This window comes from Vipera ursinii (genome assembly GCF_947247035.1).
Source record: "Vipera ursinii genome assembly, chromosome: 1".
NCBI lineage: Eukaryota > Metazoa > Chordata > Lepidosauria > Squamata > Viperidae > Vipera > Vipera ursinii.
Window position 1 is genome coordinate 254,344,419 of NC_139512.1, and position 25,063 is coordinate 254,369,481.

The following is a 25,063-nucleotide window of genomic DNA, read 5'->3' on the forward strand; positions in this document are numbered from 1 at the left end:
CTAGAACAGAACAGATGATTTTTTTTTACTATTTTCTCCCTGAGGTTATATTCTTTAAAATATCAGCAAGTATAAAGATGTTGTTTAGCCAAATAATAATTACTGATGATAAAAGAATATAATTAAAGAAATTCTAAGGGCATCAAGAAGTACAAGATCATTATGAGACTAATAACATGGTATGAGGGACACTTTAGATAACATTCACAGAATTCTACAATATTTATAACATAACAAGATTATGGAAAGCTCCTAAGATTTGACAACTATGTTTAATTCTGGCCAATTAAGTTTTTGCTGATGAACCACTAGAAAATATTGCCTCTATGCTATTATTGGGGAGGTTGAAAACAAATTCAACAGCTTCACCTAAACTTAACTTTGCAATATACGTGGGGCAAGATTCCTATCCAACGTTTCTACAAAGCACCTAACCCAGGGGTCAGCAACCTGAAACAGTGAACGAGCCATTCGGAACCGGTTCCCTCACAAAAGGAAAAACTGGGAGCCGCAAAAAATGTGTGCACATGTACGTACATGCGCGCATGCGCAGGACAGGGTTTGAAGAGTGGAGCCAAGGCGAGATATGGCAGAGGACTGGGAGCCGCAGGAGACGGCTGAAAGAGCCGCATGCGGCTCCGGAGCTGTGGGTTGCAGACCTGTGGGCTAGACAGTCACTTGTCTGAGATGGCATAGTTTCTCCTGCTTGGGCAGGGGGCTGTACTACCATACAAGACCTCCAAGGTCCCTTCCAGCTCTATTCTATTCTAAATCAGACTGGTACTAAGTTATGGCTGGCATATATGACAGCCAGAGATAAAGCTGGAGTTGTCTGGCTGTTCCAATGTCTATCTGTTCCCAATCTCTAACTCAAGATTATTACAATATGCAAATTAAACCCCAACTGATATTTTCAGTACTAGTCTCATACTTAAGGAAATTCAAGCCTAAGTGGATAATAAGCCCTGTGATATAGTTGAAAAGCTTCCAGAAACGAAATACAATTCTGCTTTCAATTGTCCATCAGGACGCTGAGCTTGTCGATCAGAAGGTCGGCAGTTTGGCGGGTCAAATCCCAAGTACCGCATAACAGAGTGAGCGCCTGTTACTTGTCCCAGCTTCTGCCAACGTAGCAGTTCGAAAGCACATAAAAATGCAAGTAGAAAAATAGGGACCACTACGGTGGGAAGGTAACAGCATTCCGTGCGCCGCGGGTTGCAGACCTGTGACCTAACCCATATATGTGACACAGAGATCACAATGAAGAATTATTGTTTCTGAGAAAAATGCAAAACCCTTTTAAGTATACTTACCACTGTTTTCATCTGCAGTTCCATCTAACTGAGGTATAGAAAGGCTTGCTAGAAGCATGTTATCATTCCAGTCCATATCATCTTCAGAAGAACTATCATCTTCACCTGAACTTTGATTTCTACTTCTGCCCATTGACCTACAAGAAATACAACCTATTTTACACAACTAAAAACTTCTGACCATAATCGGGTAGTTCAATAGTTATGACACATTGAATCTTGGACAGTAAAGACAAATAAATCTATACAATTCACTTTCCAGGAGGATGACAGCCTGATGAAGTATTATTGTTGTGATCAGATCACTTCCTGCTCAGAACTAAGACTGTAGCAACTTTTTCTCTTCAATGGGAGAGAACTATTAGATTACTTTGATCCTAGATGCTAATAAATCAGAGGGCTCTGATTATTTCCTTGGGTCAGTCTATGGAATACAGATAGTTGAAAATCTCCTCCTACACTTTTTCAATCTAGCTAAGAAAAATCAACCTAACTGGGATACCGTTAGAATGCAAATGGCAGAAAACTAGTTTAACACCAGTAAAAAATGCATAATTGAGCTCACTTTGTGGGAGTGATGATGAAGCAGGATTATTCGCTTTTTTCATTATTTTGTCTCAATGAAGATGTGTATAATTTGTCAACCCACTTATCACTTTGCTCAACTCTAGCTAGTTTATTATATCTAGTAGGAAACTTCATAACAAAGAGACCATTCCTAATAAAATAAAGAAATTGGATAATCAGAGTAATTATAAGTGTGGTTAATATCTCCCTCCTGGGCAAAGCTACTGAGCTGAAATAGCTGTTCAGACTGGATGAAACTAAATTTCTACATACATTTCAACTAGGGTTTAAGTCTGGTTTGAATAACAACTCTTTTGTCCATCCTATTAGATGGCTTTTGCTGAGACGTAGATAGGCAGAGTTGCTTCTCCTCTATGATTCTTGATACAATTTACCATGGCATGCTATGGAGATGCTTTAAATTTAATCGTACCTGTTTTAATGAGTTGCAAATAGATGCTACACGTGTCTTCTAATGCACCTCTTTCAAATGAAGCACTCCATAGGCTTATTTCTTCCCTCCACCAACAAGCCTAATCTCTCCTCTCCTTTATCAAAATCCTTTCCATTCTTACTATGGTTTTCAAAAATACGACAATTAGGGCTAAATAATATTTAGAGAAAACCAGTATGACTATGCTTTAATTAGGGCTTCTAGATTACCTTGGTTCAAGTTGTACCTATTGCATATTAAACTGAGTTTACATTTATTCCTATACCTTATCCTACATATATTTTCTTGATATTATATTAGATCATGGATAATATATAAATTATATAGATTTTCTTCAATAATATGGAAGGTTCAATACAGGCTGATCAGTACTTTTATCAGATATGCAACTGTACAAAAAAAAAAGAATATACCTTCGCTTTGCATCAACTTCATTTGAGATGCTATCCCATTGTTGGGACATTAACAAACTGAGCTCCATTTCTTCTTTTTCAATCTGTGGCTCATTTTCTTCATCATCACTGTTCTGAAGATTTCTATAGTGTCCAGAAGATGATGCATTTTGTTGTACAATCTCATATCCATCATCTTCCAACCCAGCTAAAAGATGTATCATGGCTTGATCAGCACTGTTATTCACTATAGGAAAAATAGAATGTATTTTTGTATTTGTTTTTTTAAATCTCTGCATTTTTTTAATAAAACCTAATAACCTCACAATCTCAATGCCATAGATGAACAAAAATACACAAGATTTTTTGTTTTTATTATCATTTCTCTCATGTATCCTGACGTGTTTACTGAACAGTGAGATATGAGCAATATTATGTTGACTTGCATGTTCCATGTTGAGCGCAAATGAATAGTTTATTTATTTACCATATGGCAATGGTATATTAGCTAGGAGACTACAGGGTTAGTACAGAGTAGTTGTTTGGCTGCCTAAAGCTGCTAGTCCATTCAGTTCACACTTGCATGCTATCTAAGATGCACCACAGAGGTTAAATTGCTCCGTACTCAGAATGGTTAACAGTATTCTGCAGTGTCATCTGGGGCTTTTCCCTCTGATGTCGCCTCGCATTTGGGGGTCACATTAGGGTAAGTCCTGCACCACTTGAGATCATACTTCTGTACAAAGCACCTTTATTTTTCCCACTGAAGTGGTACCTATTTATCTAATTGAATGTAACATGCTTTTGAACTGCTGGGTTGACAGAAGCTGAGGCAAGTAATGTGAGCTCCCTCTGTCATGTGATGCTAGGACTTGAACTGGTAGAAAAAAGACCATCTACCGGTTTTTAAGCCACTGAGCCACTGCGCCTTTTTACAAATTAATGGTGATAATGGAATAAACAGCTATGAGTTGGGGGGGAACTGTGCAACCTTCTGAATGACTGGAACCTAGAAGAAAAAGTTATATTAAGTGGTATGAATAGACGAATGGGAACCAAACAAGAAAATGCAGAAAAGTAATTTAATAAGTATTTTTCAGAAAAAGGTTCATTTGTTTCAAATATTTGGCTTCAGCATATTTATACATACACCTAGCCAAGGAAGGAATCTAAAGCATTATTGATTATAAAAGATTGAATTAGTGAAGAATACCAGAAAGAAGAATTATTTAAAGTGGGACAGCCACATCCAAATGTGCTAAAAATGGATTTCGGGGGTGCTGGTGGTGATAGATATGGAAACGAAGGAAAATAATGTGAAAGAATGACTGAATAAGAGTGTAAGTTTTGTATGATAAATACAAGATAAATTCCAAAGGAGTACAAGAAAAACTGTGGAAAGTACTTGAATCAGTGTTTAAAAAATGGCTTTAAAGAATGCTATAAAAGAGAACAAAGGTCAGAGTAAGAAAAATATGATATTGAAAGAAATAAAAACTATATTAGAAGTGGGTGAAAAGGGTTTAAACAAAGTCTTCAGAAGAGTGTACGGAAATGACATTGAAATAAATACTAAAAAATGTCAGTGTCCAGGAAATATGTGTATGAAAATTCACTGAGAATGTTGAAAAATGGTAAGGCTACAAGATCGGGAAAAGTACCCAGGCATGTGCGAGAGACGCTGTGTCGATTTGATAGGGCACATAGGGGCACTGATGGTCAAAAGAGTGCATGGAAGTTATAGGGGATGCTAAGAAGTGCCATGGGGATCAAGTAGGGTCTAGAGGAGGATAGCAAGGGTCAAGAAGGGTGCATGAGAGTGTCATGATGGTCACGGATGGCATGTAAGGAGGTGATGTGAGTTGGATCAGGGAAGGTACATGTGAGTGGTATGGGTTCGGGTGGGTGTATAAGAATATACAAGAGGTGCTACATAGGCTGGGGAAGGCATGTGGGAAGAGCAGATGGAAGGTGTATGGGGCCAGCACAGGTCTGGGGAAATACACAGGGAGGTGACATGGAAACAGAAAATAAAAGAGGATCAAATCATACATGCACAAACCAAATTTATAAATATCAATAAAGAATGAAAAGGAAAGAGAAAATCAAGAATCATGTTTGGAGAGAACTGATGAGAAGTTTAAAGAATAATCAGGAGTGTGTTAATAAGTTTAAGGGGATGGATAGAATCAATGATCATTTGCAAGAGCAGAGAAGAATAGAGAGGCATAGCATTGTAAAAATAGATTTCCTTTTTCTCCTATCTTTTGCCTTTAGTTTCTTTTGCTTAATAATTCTTACTTTTTCCACATTTTAGGTATGTGTATAATGTGACGGGTATGTAAAAAATAAACCAAATGCATGGATATACTGTAAATAATAAAAATGGAACACACTAATAGTTATTATAGTACTTTTTAATTATCTGATTTCCTGGCCTTTTAAACAAGCAAGACAAACAGGGTGATTAATATAATAAAGCTACACAAATTAATTATAACCAAAGTAATTAAAACAACTTAATATCTATATCTAAATATACTTAATCCTTACTTAGAAAAGCCTTTGTGAATTATACTTACTAAACACAGGAGTATTATTAAATCTCTGAGATACTGGTTGGAAATATTGACTAGTTTCCATTATATTCAAAATGGCTTCTTCATTTATAAGTGCATCCTCTTTATATTTGCTTTCGGACTCTTCTAAAAAATGAACAAGGATTCTAGGTAAGCTGTCAATATTTTTTAACAAATGTCATAAGACTATCAATCAACTTATTAAAATGTGCATTTACAGATTCTGAAAATATAATATATTGAGAACATGCTTGTTGTTCAAGAGAATTAAGATATATTCATACTCCATTTTAATAAAGTGATCCATAAAGAAGCTTTCTTTTTCTTAGCTATTTGTTCTTTTTGTATATACATTCGTTTTCTCTTGCTCAACTGTGCCCAACTCTTGGAGACTGCCCAGACAAGTCCCAGCAGTTTTCCTGGCAAGGTTTAGCATTGCCTCTTTTCCAGGATAGAGAAAAAGTGGCTTGTCAAAGTCACCCTGCTGGCTTTGTGCCTACGGTAAGGCTCTAACTGACAATATCCTGGTTTCTAGACTGATATCTTAACCACTACACCAAACTGGCTTTCATATTATATATTATTTATACATACTACATATACATATGTAATACATATTACACACACTCAAATGTATGTACTAAATTTCCTTTATCTCCAAATACTAAGTAGCAATAAATATGAATTTGTTCCTTTCTTCAGCAGAATGGAATTAATCAATATATCTTATATATAAATCTTATCAGAATCTGTTGAAAATTTAAGAGTTAAAATGTTCCATCTTAATTACCTTCATATTACCAATATTCCTAATAACACATGTAGTTATAGCATGTTATGTATATAGTTTTAAAAGTTCATCGTAAGCCAAAGTTAAATAGTTAAGATATTTACCAATAATAAAAGGCATGTTAACATTAAATAGGATTATAGACACTGATGAATAATCACACAAAGTATATCAACAAATTGTTAATAAAGGACAAAATAAAATACAGATGAAAACGAAGGTCAGTCTCTTTAGTGGAAGAGTTCAGTCCTTGTGTTCATTTCAGTATCTTCTTCCATTCTGAATAAACCAGTTCTATTAGGACAAGTCATGTAACGGAGGAAAAAAACTGCTGTATAAATAATACTAACCTCTGTGCAGCTCCTTATCACCGTGTACTTCTATCATATTTGCTGGTGAGCATGAAATAACTTTAGGTACCTCAGAATGTAATGTCAATTCAGCAGAGAATTCTTGTGATTCATTATTGCTGTCCATTGAGCCAGATGTCCTAATTAATAATAAAAAAATATTTAACGTGATTGTTGAATCCAGAGGTAATGACATAAAGATTAACATATAAATTAATACTTACACAGAAAAATCACTTTGTTTGAGTATTTCTTTAAGTCTCTTCTGAAAGATTCTTTCACTTTCTGTGATGGCCACAAATCCACGATCTTTTTTTCATGAAAAAATGTAGGAATTTAGAATCACTATATTAATATTCTCTCTCCTTAAGAATTGTTACTCAACATTTTTAACTATAGATAAAGCAATATACCATCTGTAAATTGCCATGCCCATTTAAAAAAAAAGAATCTGAATCAACAGAAAAAAATTGAATTTCTCTGACATATCCACAAAACATGAATGGTAGTCCTCAACTTATAACTATTACAAATATTTATATATTATTTTAATATATAATGATATATATATTATGAAAGGTTTAATGACCTAAATCACAACAGTGCTGAAAAAAATGGACATGACTCATGTGCAAAATTATGACTGTTGCAGCATTTCCACAGACATGTGATCAAAATTCAGATGTTGGCCACCCACCTGCATTTATGGCCACTGAATGCTTCAGCTCCTCCCAACTCCCTCCCATCTATGCCTTTTGGCTGTTCTGCACCTGTCTTGCAGGGGTAAACAGTGGTTTGCCATTGCCTTCTTTCTAGGGCTGAATGACTGGCCCAAGGTCACCCAGTTGGCTTTGTGGAACTAGTCTCCTTATTCTAACTTGAGGCCTTAACCTTTACACTAAACTGGTTGTTAGGAGCAATAATACAGACACAAAATGGTGCAAGATCTTGAATTATTTGAGGAAGGTAACAAAATGAAGAAGTGAAAGCAAAATATACTCAAATTAGGCAATGAATTTTAGCCATGCACTTCAGAGTAATTTTTGACAACGTAACCTGTAAGACATAGGTGGGCAACTAAGGCTACATGACAAACTGGGACTGTTGGAGAGGGCTAGACCTACAGGCCTGTGAAAGTACAGAGGAATGCATGGACGCACGTAGGTAAGTTGACAAAAAAATAGCAGCCACCTTCAAAATAAAAGCAATGCAATTGTATTGCATGCATGTGTCAAAACACATTCTTCAAAGAATGCAAGCAGGAGTCTCCAAACAGGAACATGTGACAAACAAAAGAGGCTTTATTCAGCTCAAAAGAACAAAAGCAAAGTCAGCGTTGGGAGTTAATTGCTCCCAATACTTACATAGCCAGTCAGAGACAGGGCCCTGCCCCCAAACCACAAACTAGCATCTGCCCACAACCCATCATAATCCCTCCTTCCCCTTGCAACCCCCTTTGCTGCTCTATTCTACTCACCACCCTCCACGCGTCCATCAGTCTCTTCCCCCCACATCCAACAGTCTGCTGGAAACCAGGTAAGCAGTCCATGCAAACCCCACCCTTAATCCCAGATGTTCAACCCCGCCGTATTCGGCTCCACAAGCGGTGGTGCTGCTCAAACCGCCCCCAAGCCTCTGCTGAGGCAATTCAAGCCCTGGAAGCTTGCTACGGCAATGGCAGCCCTCCTGAGCGTTATGCTGCCAGCTGGAAAGCGGTGGGGCCGGCAGAGTCCGACGCAGCCAGCTGCGGCTGTGGCAGTGTGCAGGGAGGCGGCAGCACTACCGGTGGCTCAGTGGCACCCACCGACGTTCCCTGGGCCAGCTGGCAGACGGTGGAACAAGCAGGAGGCTCATGGCGGCCAGTGGCATCAGCGACACCCACCAAAGACTCCAAAGTCAGCTGACGGTCGGTGGGGTCTGCGCGGAGCTCGGTGGCATTGGCGGTGCTGGGCAGGGAGGCAGCAACGCGGTCAGCGGCCCAGCAATGCCCTCCGACGCATCCAGGACCCCAGAAGGCAAAGGAGCTGATGCGAGGCTCTTCCTCCCCCCTCGCTGAATGTCGGGCCCACAGGGCTCAACAGCATGGCATACACTTATTTGCATTTGATTTCTAGTTTCCGATTGAGCTCACACGGGCTGGACAGGGACAGCCAAAGGACCAGATGTGAGGACCATAAAATGCCCAGGTCTGCTGTAAGATACCATATTTTTCCGTGTATAAGATGCTATTTTTTTCTTGCAAACACCCTGTTCAAAAATCAGATGCATCTTATACAAGTGCAGTGTCTTGTACACGAAAAAATAATGGTAACCTCCACAGCCCAGGGCAAGCCTGTGTGGGTTCTTTACATGCCCCTGCCATGCCCCCTGTGGGCTTGCCACTAACAGGAGGGGGGAGGGGGCAAGATCGTCAGATGGCGGTGTCCGGAGGGAGTGGATGGGACCAGTAGCATGGATGGCAGTGACAGTCCTTTCCTTCCCTCATACCTGTAATGCTGGCAGGGGACCCTGTGGAATGCAGCTGCGAGGCCATCCTGCTCGATAATAGCGGTCAGCCGAACTTCCGGATTTGCCGGCTCAGCTGTTCAGCGCTCTGCTGAACAGCTGATTGGCCCAGAGAAATGGCGGGGATTTTAAAACCTGCCTTTGCTTCCCTTGCCTTGCTGTCATGCCGGTGCTCACACCGGTTTACCAGGGTCGGATGGCTGCTGCTGTGAACTGATTATGCATGCTGGTTGGGGTGGTGGTGGTGGTAGCGGCGGTGGCTGGAAGGCGTCTATTTAGAGCGTTGGGAAGCGGTTGCTCCCAGCACTGACTTTGTTTGCTGCATGGAACTCGCATGTCAGAGCATCTTATACAAGGGTGCGTCTTATACACAAAAAAATACGCTATTAAACTAATGCATTCTTGAATTTTTAGCATCTTCCAGATGCTAAAAAACATGCAATTTACTTATAGATCAGTTCTTAGATACACTTTAAAAAAGAATGCTTTCTAACTTTAAGAACGCTCTTTCTTCACTCTTTCTGTTTTTTTTGGATCTAAGACTATACTGGTAATAGAAAAAAAAGAGTTTAAAATAAAATGAAATATAATCCAATGAGAACATATAAAAGCAACAAGCAAAGAGGGAAGAAATTCAGAAAATGATGTTATGATGCTATATTACATGATACATTACAATATTTTTATATCCTGCCTTTCTTTTAGGAGTTCCCAATAGCAGCATCCAATCAAAATTAGACACTTTTGTCCAATTCTACCTTGTGAGTTAGGAGGAGTAATCTGTGATGATTCTTTGTTCTTTCTACGCCGCTGTTTCTCATCCTCCCATATTGCTTGTAACCCTGGATTCTGACCAATCTGGTCTGGAACAGTAAAGATGCAGCAGAATCAATGGCAGTGTCAAGCTTATTAAGATACAGATTTACAAGAGGTTTTCTTGAATAGCAATACTGACAAATATCTGCCCTCAATCATGGTAATCACGTTAAGTTTATATTTCATCTTTTGCCCAGAAGCTCGAGAGATAACAACTGACTAAAGTCACTAACTATGACTTTATAAATTTTAATGGTTGAGGGTGGACTTGACTGGGTGCAGTTTAGCACCTTCTCTGCTGGCTATCAAACAAGTTATTTAACTTTTTGTAATAAAATATATTATTGCTTAATCGATCTCAAATATTTTAAGTGAAGGAATTATACACTGACCTTCAGAAATAACAAACCTGCAAATATACCATGTGATCACACAAAGAAAAATACTTTACCTTCAATATCCAATCTATTTAAAATATCAGCAGCTACTGCATCCACTTCCAATTCACAGGTACTCTGTGGCTCTATATCTTCCAATATCAAAGAGCTGCATTTAAATTAAAGTTAAAGAGTATATTAATATGCTGCATTTTTAAAAAAATGTATTATATTTAAATGTAAAAATTATATATAAAATTTTATATCAAAATACAGAAATAATCACAGATTTACAATGGTTTTAACCTTAGTTCAATTAAAGAATGAGAAGCATTAGATATGTAGAAATGATAATTTATTTCCTATTCCACTAGTGATAAAAGTGAGCATCTCCCAAGCTTGCATAACAACACGAAAGTAGGGGCTAAAGGTATTTGTAAGCCCTGGGGAGCAAGATATATAAGAAAAAAACCAGACCGACATCATGTCACAATCAGGTCAATGGAATTCAAGAACAAGATTAGAGAAGGGATTGTTGAATATGAAAATCTGATTCTTTATTTACAATGCAGGTACTCTTCAAATGTTAAGGGTCACACTTCACACAATTCCTCCTAACATAGCTAAAAGCCAAGGAGTGAAGAAGTTGCAATTTCAAACATTTGGAGACTATTAGAAGTGTGTATGCATGCATGTGGATGTAGGCTGACTATAAGTATTAGAACAAATGTTTACTTCAGTTACATTGCTGGAAAAATGAGTCAGCAGTATAAAATAGAGAAAATTGGGTCAAATGTCATAACATTTCAAAATAGTATCAATTATTTAAGAGATCTTCAAGTCCAGGACAATTCTGCCATTAACACATTCTAAGTAAATAAGAATACATAGGTGCTAGCATGTTCTCAGAAGGCTAACTCTATCCTAGTATATAAAACAAAATAAATTAAAAATTAAAAAAGAACTTTGATTATAGCCCACTGATTTAGATTTATGGCCCTACTACAACTTTAATTTGATTAAACTACTTAAACCTGCAGCTATATTTAGTACTAATACATGTATGTAGATATCCCATGGGTTAGGATACTTGCTAAAGCAAATATGTATCCAGATATGCCAACCTAGAAATCTCATTATCTTCCCACTGATGGGGTCTTGTAGCAGATCTTGTCCAATTATCTCCACAACTTCCAATTTCTTCAAATGCATCACCTATATATAAAACATAGCCAATATGTAGTATTAGAAAACATGCCAGTTTATATATTAAAAATTTGAAATACTGCTTGTTTTAACAAAAAGTTAAGATCATAGATCATTTATTGGCAAAACCCTGTAATAAAATAAGCATGGAATTAAATAGAGTTTAAGTTAATCCCCATCTGCATTTTGTTTGCTAAATGCAATTTTATCTAAAAGTCTTTTACATTGAGAGAACATTGAAAGTGCAAAAGTAGATCTAGAAAATTATCTTTTTCAGAGAAAATTACGAATTCTTAACTTTCAGGGTTTGAGATGCAAGGTAGTAGCTACCTTTCAGTTCTTCCGTTACTTAACAAAAGAAGTCTGCAACAGAGTATATGTGACAACATAGCAGCTCAGCATAGATGCCATCATACAAGACTATTGGAATATGTATTCATGATGATGCCTACTATCTTCTATAAAGAAGCAGCAATCGACAGCCAAATAAAAGCAACCCCCCCACCCCCCATCTTCCTTACGTTACAGAAGATCCCAAAGGGAATAACTGGAATTATGGCAAGAGTGTAAGAAACATGAGAATGATTTACAAAAATGCAACTTATTCCTACAATCAATGCTTAGCATATTTTATGCAAATGTACTATGACAGGCAGTCCTCGCCTAACAACTGTCTTGTTTAGTAACCATTTGAAGTTAGTATGGCACTGAAAAGGTTAACTTTACAACTTGCCCTTGCATTTATGACCATCGCAGCATCCCCATGTTCACGTGATCGAAATTCAGGCATTTTGCAATCAGCAGGCATTTATGACCATTGAAGTGTCCCGCACAAATATGACCAACATTTGTGCACTTCCCAGCCAACTGCTGACAAGCAGAGTCAATAGAAATGTTGGCAGTAAAATTGCAAGTCACGATCATATGGTGTCTTGTTTAATGACCATAGGTACTTTACTTGACTGTGCCAGAAGTGACATTGTAAATCGGGCAAAGTCAAGTTATTTTTCACTTAATGACTGTGTCACATAGTGCCAGAGTTTCCAACTGTGGTCATTAAGTGAGGGCTACCTGTAATTCAAAAATATGTCTACCTCTGTGTATTAGAAAATTAATATATTTATTCATAAGCCCAAACTTTAAAATGTATCACTGGCCGTATCTGTTATGACTGTGTCACAAATCTCTATATAACTGAATTGACAATTCTGGCAGAAGGTTTTTAAGAAATTGGCAATATTCAGGTAAAATATTTATCTTCCAAAAAACCACCTTTTTCCTCACCACAGCACCCTTAGAATTATGTACATCTTCATTTAAATTTAGCTGCAGTATTCATTATGGCAGACTGAGAAACTGAGAAACCTGCAGAAAAGCTCTCTCGTGTAATCAGAAGTGCAGTATGAACTGAGGATATATTTATGTTTTTTAAAGCAAGATCGAACAGATTCTAAATCCATTTTTCAGCCAATTTCAGAAACCTATAAAGGGCTCTTCAATATTTGTTTTCCCACTACCGTATTTTCCAGCGTATAAGACGACTGGGCGTATAAGACGACCCCCTACATTTCCTGTTAAATTATAGGGTTTGGGCTATACTCGCTGTATAAGACTACCCCTCTTCCAATGCACACCAAATAAAAATTTAAAAACTTCAGATTTGATTTTAATATGGTAATTTTAATTCAAATGCTTATGACATGCAGGTACTTAGTAGGAAAACTGTCACTTATAAACATAAGGCTGTTTGTCATCAAACATGTAAACATAAAACAGTGCAAGTGGATTAAACTTTTCCTAATTTACTAAAGCTTTCCCTGCGCAGACCAAATGGGAGATCCGCTCCAGGTTTTCCAGCCAGCCCGCCCAGTTCCTGAATCAAATGTGTCCTTAGAGCTAAGCAGCTGCTCTGGCTGCTGCATTCCCCACCTGCCTTTCAAGTTGGGATAGACTGCAGCTGCTCTTCAACTTTAGAAGGAAAGACGCCCAGACCCCAGCCTGTAAAAAATCAGACTGCAGCTTCTTCTTCAATTGGTCCCGCTTTCCCTGCGCAGACCAAATGGGAGATCCGCTCCAGGTTTTCCAGCCAGCCCTGTCCCTAAAGTTTCAGCACCCGGTGTATAAGACGACCCCTGACTTTTGAGATTTTCATGGCTTAAAAAGTTGTCTTATACGCCAGAAAATACGGTATTAACTTCTGACAGAAGAATGGAATACCCATTTTCACCAGTGATTTCATACATAAAGAGTTAGCTTGAGAAATCTCTCGACAATAAATGTGGTTGTATCTAAGGCAAAAACACAATGAGAATGGAATAGTAATTATGAAAAAACTTATTGCACCTGAAGCATCTATAAGAATACTTTAATAATTATAGACACCAGATGAAGAACTATCCCGACACGTGTAATAGAAAAACAAACTGCAGATCCAAAAGAAACAATAAAATAGAAGATAAAACAATAAATTATAGAAAGACTCAGCTCTTTCCTCAAATTAGAAGATAGCACTATATAAATTTCTATATAATCTTTCTAAATAGTACAAAAGAGCCACAGTACACTGAAAGTGATGAGGAATAGAGAAAGTTTGCACATGGAAAGTATCAAGGAAGATTGCACACTGCAGGAACAACAGCAGAGCCAAGTCTGACTCCAAACAGAGAAGAAATAACTGCAGGAAGCTTGCTTTATGCTTCTCCCATTTCAATGTTTTCTTCCTTATGCTGCGCTTTTATTTGATAAGTCTAGGGATTATATCCTTAATTTTCTAAAAATCCTTTTCCTTTGAATAGTAGTGTAAATACTTTAAATGAACAAACTCTATACTTTATATGCAGCCAGAGAGCAAGAAATTGTGACTTAGTTCACAAGTCATAAAAAAAATTACTTGCCACAGTTTCCGAAGCTATGTTTTATAACAGGACATGAAAGGAATAGTAATAAGAATTTTGATTTTCAGGCCTGGAATGTCTCAAATAAGTAGTGTTACAGTATACTGAACATAATGTTCTAAATACATATAATTTAAGATATTTAAGATATATCATTTAAGATATATTCTTCAATATCTCGTGCAGATTTTATGTGAGGAACCACGTATCTATGGGTTTTTTTAGAATAAAATTTCCTAAATGTACTCAATTTCAGTTCACTGTCATTGGATTTTCTTAAACTTCAAACATTAAAAGTATTAATTCTTTGTTTTCTCTTTCAAATGACAACTACACTCAGACAGCATTAATACATTGCATCTATCTTTTACATTTATCTATTGTACACCATAGTTGGTTAAGTAGCCACAATGACTAAGTTCAAGAAGTCATATGCTTATTTTTTACGCACAAGGAATAGCAGCTTTGTCATTCATTAGAACAGCAAGAGGGGTATAAAGTAAAAAAAAAGCATGGAGAAGTAATACTCAGCCATTATATCTGTAATTTTTTATTCTGAAAGAAGAGAGAGAATCTTGCACTATGCACCCAGCAGATATTAATGGTGAGAAATAGTATGGAACATAAACAATTTACAAAAGCAACCATTATTTTCTTTAAATTACCTTCCATAATTTACAGTTTATTCTAAAGGCTGAATTGTCTGAATACGTTTGAGATAACTTCCATACCTTTTTTCTTTATCTTTCTAAACTTGACTGCAGCCAGATTGATTAAGTTCATTCCATATAAATTATAATCTATAAAGAGCTGAAGGAGGTAGGGAATATGAGCTTCATGAGGTTGGTAAATTTTATTCATTATAGCTCCACCTTGTAGAAGCTCGCATACTCTATAATTAAATAAAAAAATCATCAGTAGTATTTCAACATTATTTTTAAAGAAATATTTAAACATGGGGAAATTATTGAACATAAATTGAATACAGCAGTTTTCTGACGTCTGTACGAAGAATTACAGCTACACATATAACATTTTAGATACTAAAAACAAGATAAAATGAACCTAAACACAAGCATTTGAGGTATCTACAGATGTCTGTGTCTAGCTGTTCAAAATATTTGTTTTAAGCAAAAAAGAAGCTGCATATAGGTAGACCTCACTTAACAACCACATCTGGACCCAGATTTTTCATCTAAGTTGTTGCGGTCATTAAGTGACTTACCCTGTGACCTGACTTGATTTTACAACCACTTTTATAACAGTTGTAATCATTAACCAAATCACATGGTCATTAAGCAAATTCAACACACTTAATGGATGTTGTTATTTTTTTGCTGCAAAATGACAAAAGCCGTCACAAATAACAGTCATGTGGCAGTGGGATGTTGCAACTGGTTGTAAATGCGAGCCAGTGGACAAGAGCCTGAAATGCAATCATGTGTCTACTAGGGCCCTGTGTTTGTGGTTGCCATAACTTTAAGGACAAGTTTTCACTTTTGTTGAGTCCATCATTATTAAAGCCATGTTTAATTCGAAGCGGAAACAAGAAAAGATGCCTTCTTTGTGACTGAAGCAAAGGTTAGTTGGAGCAAAAATAATAAATAAGCCCAAGTTTCACAATAGTGTACATCTTAATAAGTTACAAATTACAGTTACTATTGTAACAGCATTCAGCATTATGGCACTTTTTAAAGCTTTTTTTTCTACAGGCCAAGGGTTGCAAGAAGCACAGCAATGATGTTACTGAATTAATGAAAGCAGAATTTTTCAGAGTTCATCCTTTTGGAGATTAAGATTATCTATTAATTATTTTGCTACTGAATATTAGCAAAAGCCATCTACCTGGGGAGGAGTGTGGGTACAATGGAGGCAAAGAGCCGTGGTGGAACAGAGATTAAAATGCAATATTGCAGGCTAATTCTGCCCACACCCAGGAGTTCAATCCTGACCAGCTCAGACTTCCATCCTTCCAAGGTTGGTAAAATGAGGACCCAGATTGTTGGGGGAAATATGGTGACATTTGTAAACTGCTCAGAGTGTACTGTTAAGCAATATGGAATGGTATATAAGTCTAAGTACTACTGCTATCTATAACTCATAGTACCTCTGTGCATACTAGTCTTTGACTTACGAGTGCAATTGGGATCAGAATTTTGGTGGGAAGTTGAACAAGTTTTAAGTTAAGGCATCTGCCTGATCACATGATTTTTATGACCATTTTACAGTGGTCATTAAGTGGATCACATGGTCATTAGTTGAAATCATAGTTGAACAAATCATGAAACATTTTACAATGGCCAGAAGTGCTTTACAGGTGATAAAGCAGTCTTTCCAAAGCCATCGTAAGTCCAAACTATTGTCGTAAGTCAAAGATTACCTGTACAGATAGGCCTCAACTCATAACCATTTGTTCAGCAACCATTCAAAATTATGTGTCAGCCCTCCTGGCAAAACCAGGTAGGAAACACAACTAGATGAGCTAAATCTACTTTATTGTAAGGCTACATCAATAGAATCCTGAAGGTCTAAAAGGATAAATCTTCATGCCACCACTTTTAACTGCTTGATCCGTTAGAGACGATCCTTCCTAATTTCTTTCTCTGACCATTAAGCCACTGGAGCTTCTGCCTCTCTTGTCTTGTTTCCCAAGCTTTCTCCAACATCATTCCCACATTCCATTACATGGTGTTGCTGAATGGACTTATTACTTGTGCCCAAAGTTATGGCACTTGAAATGTCCCTATAGTCAGGTGGAAATGTGGCCATTTGACAGTCTGCCAGCACCTACAGCCACAGGAGTGCTGCAACTCTCCCCACTCATCTATCTCTCCCTCCATCTCAGCCGCCCATCTTGCTCCCCTGCACATCAGGCCTAGGAGGCTTCAATCATTCCCTATGCTTCCCTTCCCAGCAGACCCAAGAGGCAGGACTCAGTCCATCAAGCCTGGGAGACCTCAGTCTGTCCCAATCTATCACCATGTGCAACCAGCATGCACAAAGCATTCAATTTTACTGTTTTTCTCCAGCTACTGACAGTCATGCCCAGCTTATGCAAGGTTGCCTCATACCATTCTCCATTCTCCTGGTGCTTCATAAGCCTTCTTCTCCAAATCATGCAAGGCTTGGAGAAGGAGGCTTCTGAAACATCACAAGAATGGTGCCTGCTTAGAGAATGGCACCTGGAAGCCTTAGTGCGAAGGCCGTGCCTTGCAACAGCCGAGCATATCTGTCAGTAGCTGGAGAAAAATGGTGAAGGCAAGTGGAGTGCTTTGCATGTGCTGGTAGATCAAAGTGTAGGATGAGACCTTCTTGCTTCAAGAGAAGCAAGTGCAGGCCTCTCAGGCTTGTGAGCTGAAGAGGAGGCCAAAGGCTCTAGAGCTAGTGGGCCAGGGAGTATAGAGAGCAGACTTGGTGGGCTGAGGCCTCATAATTAATTAAAGTCACAGAGTTTAGCTCGTAGTTGCAGTTAGTGCTTTTTAGGTACACTGTGGGGAAAAGCCCTCCACTCTGTAAGGTGGAAGGGGGAAAAAAAGGTCAGCCATACACTGTGAAGGTAGTAAATGAGAGTACAAAGTTACCCTCAAAGAGTACAAAGTTACAATTTCACCAATTTTGCAACTGCAAGTATTCATTGTCAGAGGCAATTGCTAAAAAAGACTGCCTGTATAAAAAGATATACCATGGAAGTACTAACAAAAGAAATATTTACCTTTTTACCATAGCAGGATTGTAAAGATAGATCTTCATAAACTGCCTTTCTTTTTCATGATATCCATAAAAAGGCCTGGAAAACAAAAATGCAGTATCATATTATATTCTGGTTTGTCCTGCTCCAAATAATCACTTTGATGAAATGGATCCACATATGTCTTAAATAACCATCAGCAGAGTAATAGGAACCTTGCCCATCACAGCCCAATCTGGCACTGAGATTCACTTGTACATGTTATTTATAGGAGAGATTCCTTTATTGCAAGTCAAATATAAAATAACATAGAATGGATGATCAATTATTCCATTTCTCAGAAAATAGTGACTGTATATTATTTTTCAATCTGAAGTCGGCACTGCTAGTTAACGATTCAAAATAAGGCTTTTTATACTGCTGCACAAGTGAGAAGACATTCCGACACTTAGATGATCTCTGTACCCTTTGAAACTCTGAAAGTTTGAGAGAGAACATGGATTAGGTAGCTATTACATTGCCATGGTACAAGAATACTGTCATACACAGGTGCGCTAATGGCCCACCCCAAGGTCTTTATTTTGGAACACTGTGGCAGCTAGATCAACACACTTTTTTATTGCCTTTCCAAAATACAGATGATAGGATACTTTTTTGCTTACTGTGCAGCTAAGGACAATTGCATAGTAGCCCTGATAATAAGGTAGGGAATAGCAATCACAATTTTTTTTACTTGAATCCCAAATTATAAATTAAGGCTTTTAGAATAAATCTACACATTAATTCCCAAGAGTATTCACGTGCAAATTGAAACAAGTGATCAAATGTGGCATAGTACAGTAATGCCATAAATGACAGTCCTGCAGATTCCTACATTTGAAGCAACTTGAAATTTCTACCCATATTTATCTTGCCTTACAAAAGAAATATTTCTAGTTTTAAATATTGTTTCATAAATGTATAAATGTAATAACATTCTTCCAAAAGTTACCCCATCTGAACTGTTCATCAACTCTGACAACAGAAATCAAAGTATCCTTTATACCAACTATGGAAATGTGGAAGTATAAACTGCACTCTCATTTAAGAGTTAAGAAACCTTCAACTATAACTTAGAACCACTATTAAACTACATGGTGAGATTAAGAAACATAATTTATTTCTCCATTAAGAAATATGAGATATCTTCACTAACGTAAGGGCTGGGGGAGAAGGGAAGAGGTTGTAATACCAGCTAACACCAACCAACATCACATCACTGTCTGATCCTTCCATAATGTCTTGGCAGAAATAGATGAAAAATATTTGTTCTACTAATTCCCACATTAAATTGGTTTTTCATAATTTCTTTCAATTGCTCAGCCATTGTAGCTGCCAACCCCTAACTGACCTTGTCTGGACTTAAAAGCTAAGAAGGAATATAAGAACTATTAGCTACATCAGGAAGCTGAAGAACATCTGGAAGAAGGCAATGACAAACTACAATATTCCTATAATATTGCAAAACTAAAATCTATCCATAAAATCAACAAGGCATGAGAGGCTCAACTTCAAAAAAGTTTTATTTTTCTTCAGTTGTGCAGTTCTTACACACTGGTATCACAAAAAACACACAAGGAGATGAATAACCCTATAAACTATACATCTCATAATCTCTGAGAAAGAAGGGATCAAACTCAAATGTCCAGAGTGCTCCACATTCCAGACTGAACAAAGCTTCACACATTTAAAATATTTTGCTACAAGGAACAATTAGAACACAAAATAAAACCCTTGGTAATCCGTTTTTTTATTCTAGGGTTACAAAAGTGGGTAATAGTGATGAATTGTGTAATTCAATTGCCTATTACAGGGGTCTTCAAACTTGGCAACTTCAAGACTGGTGAACTTCAACTCCCAGAATTCCTCAGCCAGCATGCCTGGCTAAGTAATTCTGGGAGATGAAATCCACAAGTCATAAAAGGGCCATGTTTGAAGGCCCCTGGCCTATTACATATGCCTTGTTCTAATAAGAATTGGGTTAAACTTTAAAGACTTTAAATTTTAAAAAAAGTTATCATCCTCACCAGTTATCATCAGAAACAACAGAATCAATTAAACATGGTTCTACATAATCAATTCTAGAAACACAATAGAAAATGACACAGCATAATTCAGAGCACAAAAATTAGTAAAAAGTAGACTTTATGGCTATTGGTCTGAAGCCTCTTTCTCTTATTAATGCCCAGCATAGTATACATCTGTATTTGGTAACCTGCAGGCAATACACAATAAAAGCAATGCAGTTTTTATAGTTGGTATGTGGTGTGAAACATAGTAGAAATGTACAGATTGTATACATTAAATGCTCAAACAAAAGCAAAATGATCTTTGCACTTTGACTTACAACCTGAAATTTAATTACTAATGCTGGTTACAACAGCGAACTTTACATTTGTATAACTACACTCAACATAAAATTTGGTGGAAGAAGTTGTAAACAATAAATTGATTCAATGGCTCCACTGTTTATAATCTGATATTGTCTCTTAGCCTTTTATTGAAATTATTAAATGATTTTAAAATTGTTTTGTATGCCATCCAGAGTCATGCTATGTGAGATGGGTATGTGTATAATCAATCAAATCTATCCAATAAAGAGAAGGTAAGGGAGGTCTTTACCAGAATTTAGGGTTGGGATCAATCATTTGGCATGCAAATTGAGTACCCTGTCTCATCCATGCCAGTTGATGAATAGGACCCAGCAGAGTCTATATCTAACAATATAATAAAAAACTGCTTCTTCTACCTCATGCCCCTCCGATGACCTCGCTCCTCACTAGTATTGACCCATGGCATCAAGGGTAGAATCAGGAAAGAGATTAAAAACTATGCTGGTGACAGGCCTTGAACCTCTTGGAACATGTGAAACACTTCACAAAGCATCTCAATTTTGTTGTGAGCTTGGAACAAAACCAATGTGCTGATTCCAAGATTAGGCCAAGCTTGCAGAATATGTGCACATTATTGTGAGGTTAAAAATCTTGTAACTGCCTTTCAGGTCTGGAATATTTGCACATATCTATCACACAGCAGCTTATTGCACATGTATTATTGGCTATGTGGCACTTCAGTAATGAGTCAGGAAATATGTTTCAGAGCACATGACAGCATGAAAAAAGCACTAATCTGCAACTCTTGAAAGCAGACATACCTTTGCTCAGGATTGTATGGCTGGTCTTTGCAATTACATTGGTGCCTCTCTGTGCTCCAAAATATACTGCTCAAAAAAATAAAGGGAACACTTAAACAACACAATGTACTGTATTTAATAGTAGGATGTCTTATCTTGTGTTCCCTTTATTTTTTTGAGCAGTATATATTTTCAGAATCAACTCTGAAGTATTGCACAGTCCTAATACATATCCTAATACATACCGTATGTTAGTTTTACTCATTAATACACAGACATTACTACTTCATTATTTATCAAGTTGTGGAGGAATGTGCATTCAAATTCCCATCTAGCAATGATAGATTTCTTAGTTACTATCTTTTCTTCTAAGTTTTAGAGATGTAAGAGGCTCAAATTCTGATAGGTATACCAATGCAAAAATGACATTCACCACTTTTCCTCTGTATATGAATTATAATCTTTCAGCTATTGTCTTTCCTACTCCCTCTCCACCTCTAAAATCCTCCATTTAAAAACAAGGGCAAAAATAAATAATTACAATGATAGTTTATTCAGTTGCTGCTTTTAAAAATATTAAATAATGCTGACAATCCCACCTATACTGAAAAACTCTGTAGCCAACTTTGTTAGAAAAAAAAACGGACTTAGTTCATTATGAAAATTAAAAGGCAGGTATGGCTACAGTAAATAGAATATCAGTTTAAATGTAATGAAGAGAGTAGGAATCTGTTTTGTTTATATAGATACAAATAACAGACCACCCATGACCCCTGAGACATGCTTTCAGAGATATTTCCTTATCTAATAACAGAATGACCGTGAGGAGGCAAAAAATTAGTGGGAGCTATTTCTGACTTCCCCTACTGACTTTACTGGCAGTGTCAGAAATCACAATCATATGACTGCGGCGGCACAGCACATAATACTATTGTAGCCACACTTTTGCCATTACAAAAGGTCTGGAGATTCTTGACATTTCAATCTGATGAGAACAATTTGGGGTGCATTCTTTAAGTTAGGGTTTGAGGTACCTCAATTCAAAAAATTGTTGCCCAATGATGCACCATTTTGTCCAATTGAAAGTTAGAGACAGGCAGAGGAGTTTTAGTAGTACATAGATTAACCCTTTGAAGATTCTCAAAAATAATTTTATTATTTAACTGTGTTTAAAAAATAAATTAATACTTACATTCCATATACTAGTGACACCTTAAACACATGCTGAACAGAAGAAGATGGATTTCCTAAAGTAACATTGAGTGCCCGGTCAATGCTGAATGCCAAACTACGCAGATAATGATCTGGCAAATGTCCATAACCATCATATGGCACATACAAGTAAGGGAAAATACCATGTAAATGGAGACAAGTCTTCTGGCCTGAAGAAGAAACAAATTGTTCAGAATAATTATGAAAATTAAGCAAGTCATCACTTTCAAATAAGTGCTAAAAGGAGGTTTGAAATATACACATATAAATATACTACCATTTATGCTACATTACAGACTGCAGTTATTTACCCTTTGCAAATGATTCCAAAGAGGTATGGCACAGTACTTTTCTGATATTTATTAAAGCAGTTCCTTTAAAAAAAATAAGGCTGCTTTAAGGACACTATTGAAATGCAATTCTTTTAAGAGTCCTCAGGCTCAAAACATGCCTCAAAAAGAGAGGCTTCTTTAATAAACAGCAGAGAAGTATTACACTTGTTACTAATGTAAAATGTCACTCACTCATCTACTATTTATTAAAGAAGCCTCTCTGTTTGCCAGTGTTTAAAATCAGATTTAGAGCAGTAATATGTTAAAATTGTATTATTAAATTAAATAATTAAAAGTTCTCAGTTTCTTAAAACAGCATGTATAAATATATTTTATTTATTTATGATATCTGCATCCCCCCTATTCCCATAGGTCTGGGTAAGTAATAAGTATAAACAGATACAATACCTCCCCAAACCACCACAGACACATGTACACTGAGAGAAATCCAATGACAAATACATTATTGATTATATTATTATTATTGAAGTAGATAGTTCATTTTTAAAACATTTCTAACAATAAAAATATAAAATAATTAATCTGAACAGATCAATCCAGTAGGTCAATATATTTAACCATAGCAAAAATTTAACAAGACAAATAATGGTCTTTTTATGCCGAATGGAAAAAAATATTACTGTTATAAGAAATCAGCATAGAAACTTCAAATTAGTACTGTGATATGAAAAGAAATTAGAAATCTAAATTTTGCATTAATCTACTTTGCTTCCAAAAAATAAAATTTTGTGGGGTTTTGCTGTCTTCAGAAAGCAACCTGAAACCGAGGAAGATTGCAGAAGCACGAGATCAGCGTTTCTGAGTAAACGCCGATTTGCGGTTCTGGCAATCTTGCTCATTCGCTTTCAGCTTGCTTTCTGCAAGCAAGCGGGATGCGGAGGCAAGATCGGCATTTCTGAGCAAACACCGATTTGCGGTTTTGGCAATCTCGCTCGCTCCCTTTCAGCTTGCTTTCTGCAAGCAAGCGGGATGCGCAGGAGGCGAGATTGGCGTTTCTGAGCAAACGCCGATTCGCGGTTCTGGCAATCTCGCTCGTCCCGGAGTCTCCGCTGCCGGAAGCCTGCGATGGCGGCATAACAGGGCTTGCAAAAAGTGGGGCGGGCGGCGGCAGCTACTCACAGCGCTGGCCAAAAGCAAGCAGGGCAAGGCCGCTATCAAGCCCCGGGCTCGACAATCAATTTGGTGGGTGTGGGGGGAGGAATCCGCGCAGCAAACCAGCTGATCGGCAGAGCAATGAGCAGCTGGCTTTGGTGCGTCTTCCCTGCACTGCGCTCTGTCGGCAGCTCAAATCCGGAGTCTCAGGCTCCCAGCTGATCAGCGGAGCAACGAGCGGCTGGCAGGCCAGGTAGACGGGTTGCTGCACGGATTCCCCCGCCCCAACCCAGTTGATTGTCAAGCCCAGGGCTCAACAGCCGCTCCTGCTCAAAAGGCAGGGTTCGGCGGCCAGCAAGGCACTCGCGCGGGGCTCTCTTGGGGCTGGCAGGCGATGGGGGAGGAGGCTGATCGCGTTACTGGTACCTGGGACTCCGACACGCCTTCCTGGCCATGTATGCCCCGAAGAAGCGCCGATCAGAAGTCAATCCGGTTGCTGCACAAGTCCCTGGGGAGGGTGGGGTCTCGCTCTGTGCCTGCACACGCCCTCTGTAGGGTTGCTGCAGGCTGCTGCCAAGCAGCATGCTTTCCGGCAGCAAGTGAGCTGGAAAGGAGCAGAGCGCGGGGGTGGGGAGGAGAATGCGGGGGGTGGGGAGGGCAGGCGACGCCACGTACCACCAGCCAGGTGCTCATGTACCACTAGTGGTACGCGTACCACCGGTTGAAAAGCCATATTCTAGGTTGCTTCACTCCTTGATTAGTTTCCATCCGTCGCTTCTTGTCCTGCCTTCAGGCGCTTTGGAGAATAGCTTGACTCCCTCTTCTTTGTGGCAGCCCCTGAGATATTGGAACACTGCTATCATGTCACCCCTAGTCCTTCTCTTCATTAAACTACACATACCCAATTCCAGCAGCCGTTCCTTATATGTTTTAGCCTCCAGACCTCTAATCATCTTTGTTGCTCTTCTCTTTCTAGAGTCTCAACATCCTTTTACATCGTGGTGACCAAAACTGGATGCAGTATTCCAAGTGTGCCCTTACCAAGGCATTGTAAAATGGTATTAAGACTTCACATGATCTTGGCAGCTGCAGCACACTGCTGGCTCATATTGAAGTGATTGTCCACTAGGACTCCAAGATCCCTCTCACAGTTACTACTATTGAGCAAGGTTCCCCCTACTATACCTGTATTTGGTTTTTCTTGCCTAAATGTAGAACCTTGCTTTTTTCACCATTGAATTTCATTTTGTTAGATAGCACCCAGTGTTCAAGTCTGTCCAGATCCTCCTGTATCTTAAGCCTG

General features: G+C 38.0%; 1 protein-coding gene across 1 annotated transcript in view; it reads right to left on the reverse strand.

The window, feature by feature from the left end:
- The window catches only part of REV3L (REV3 like, DNA directed polymerase zeta catalytic subunit), a 76,061-nt gene that overhangs the window by 38,248 nt on the left and 12,750 nt on the right, over positions 1–25,063 (reverse strand). Inside the window, exons 2-12 of the mRNA XM_083367370.1 lie at positions 22,296–22,485; positions 17,956–18,030; positions 14,975–15,135; positions 11,268–11,358; positions 10,218–10,312; positions 9,709–9,813; positions 6,670–6,754; positions 6,446–6,585; positions 5,309–5,431; positions 2,748–2,973; positions 1,314–1,450 (exon numbers count right to left, since the gene is read on the reverse strand). Of these exons, the coding sequence (XP_083223496.1) occupies positions 1,314–1,450; positions 2,748–2,973; positions 5,309–5,431; positions 6,446–6,585; positions 6,670–6,754; positions 9,709–9,813; positions 10,218–10,312; positions 11,268–11,358; positions 14,975–15,135; positions 17,956–18,030; positions 22,296–22,485 (1,428 nt within the window). The remainder of the gene's footprint in view (positions 1–1,313; positions 1,451–2,747; positions 2,974–5,308; positions 5,432–6,445; positions 6,586–6,669; positions 6,755–9,708; positions 9,814–10,217; positions 10,313–11,267; positions 11,359–14,974; positions 15,136–17,955; positions 18,031–22,295; positions 22,486–25,063) is intronic.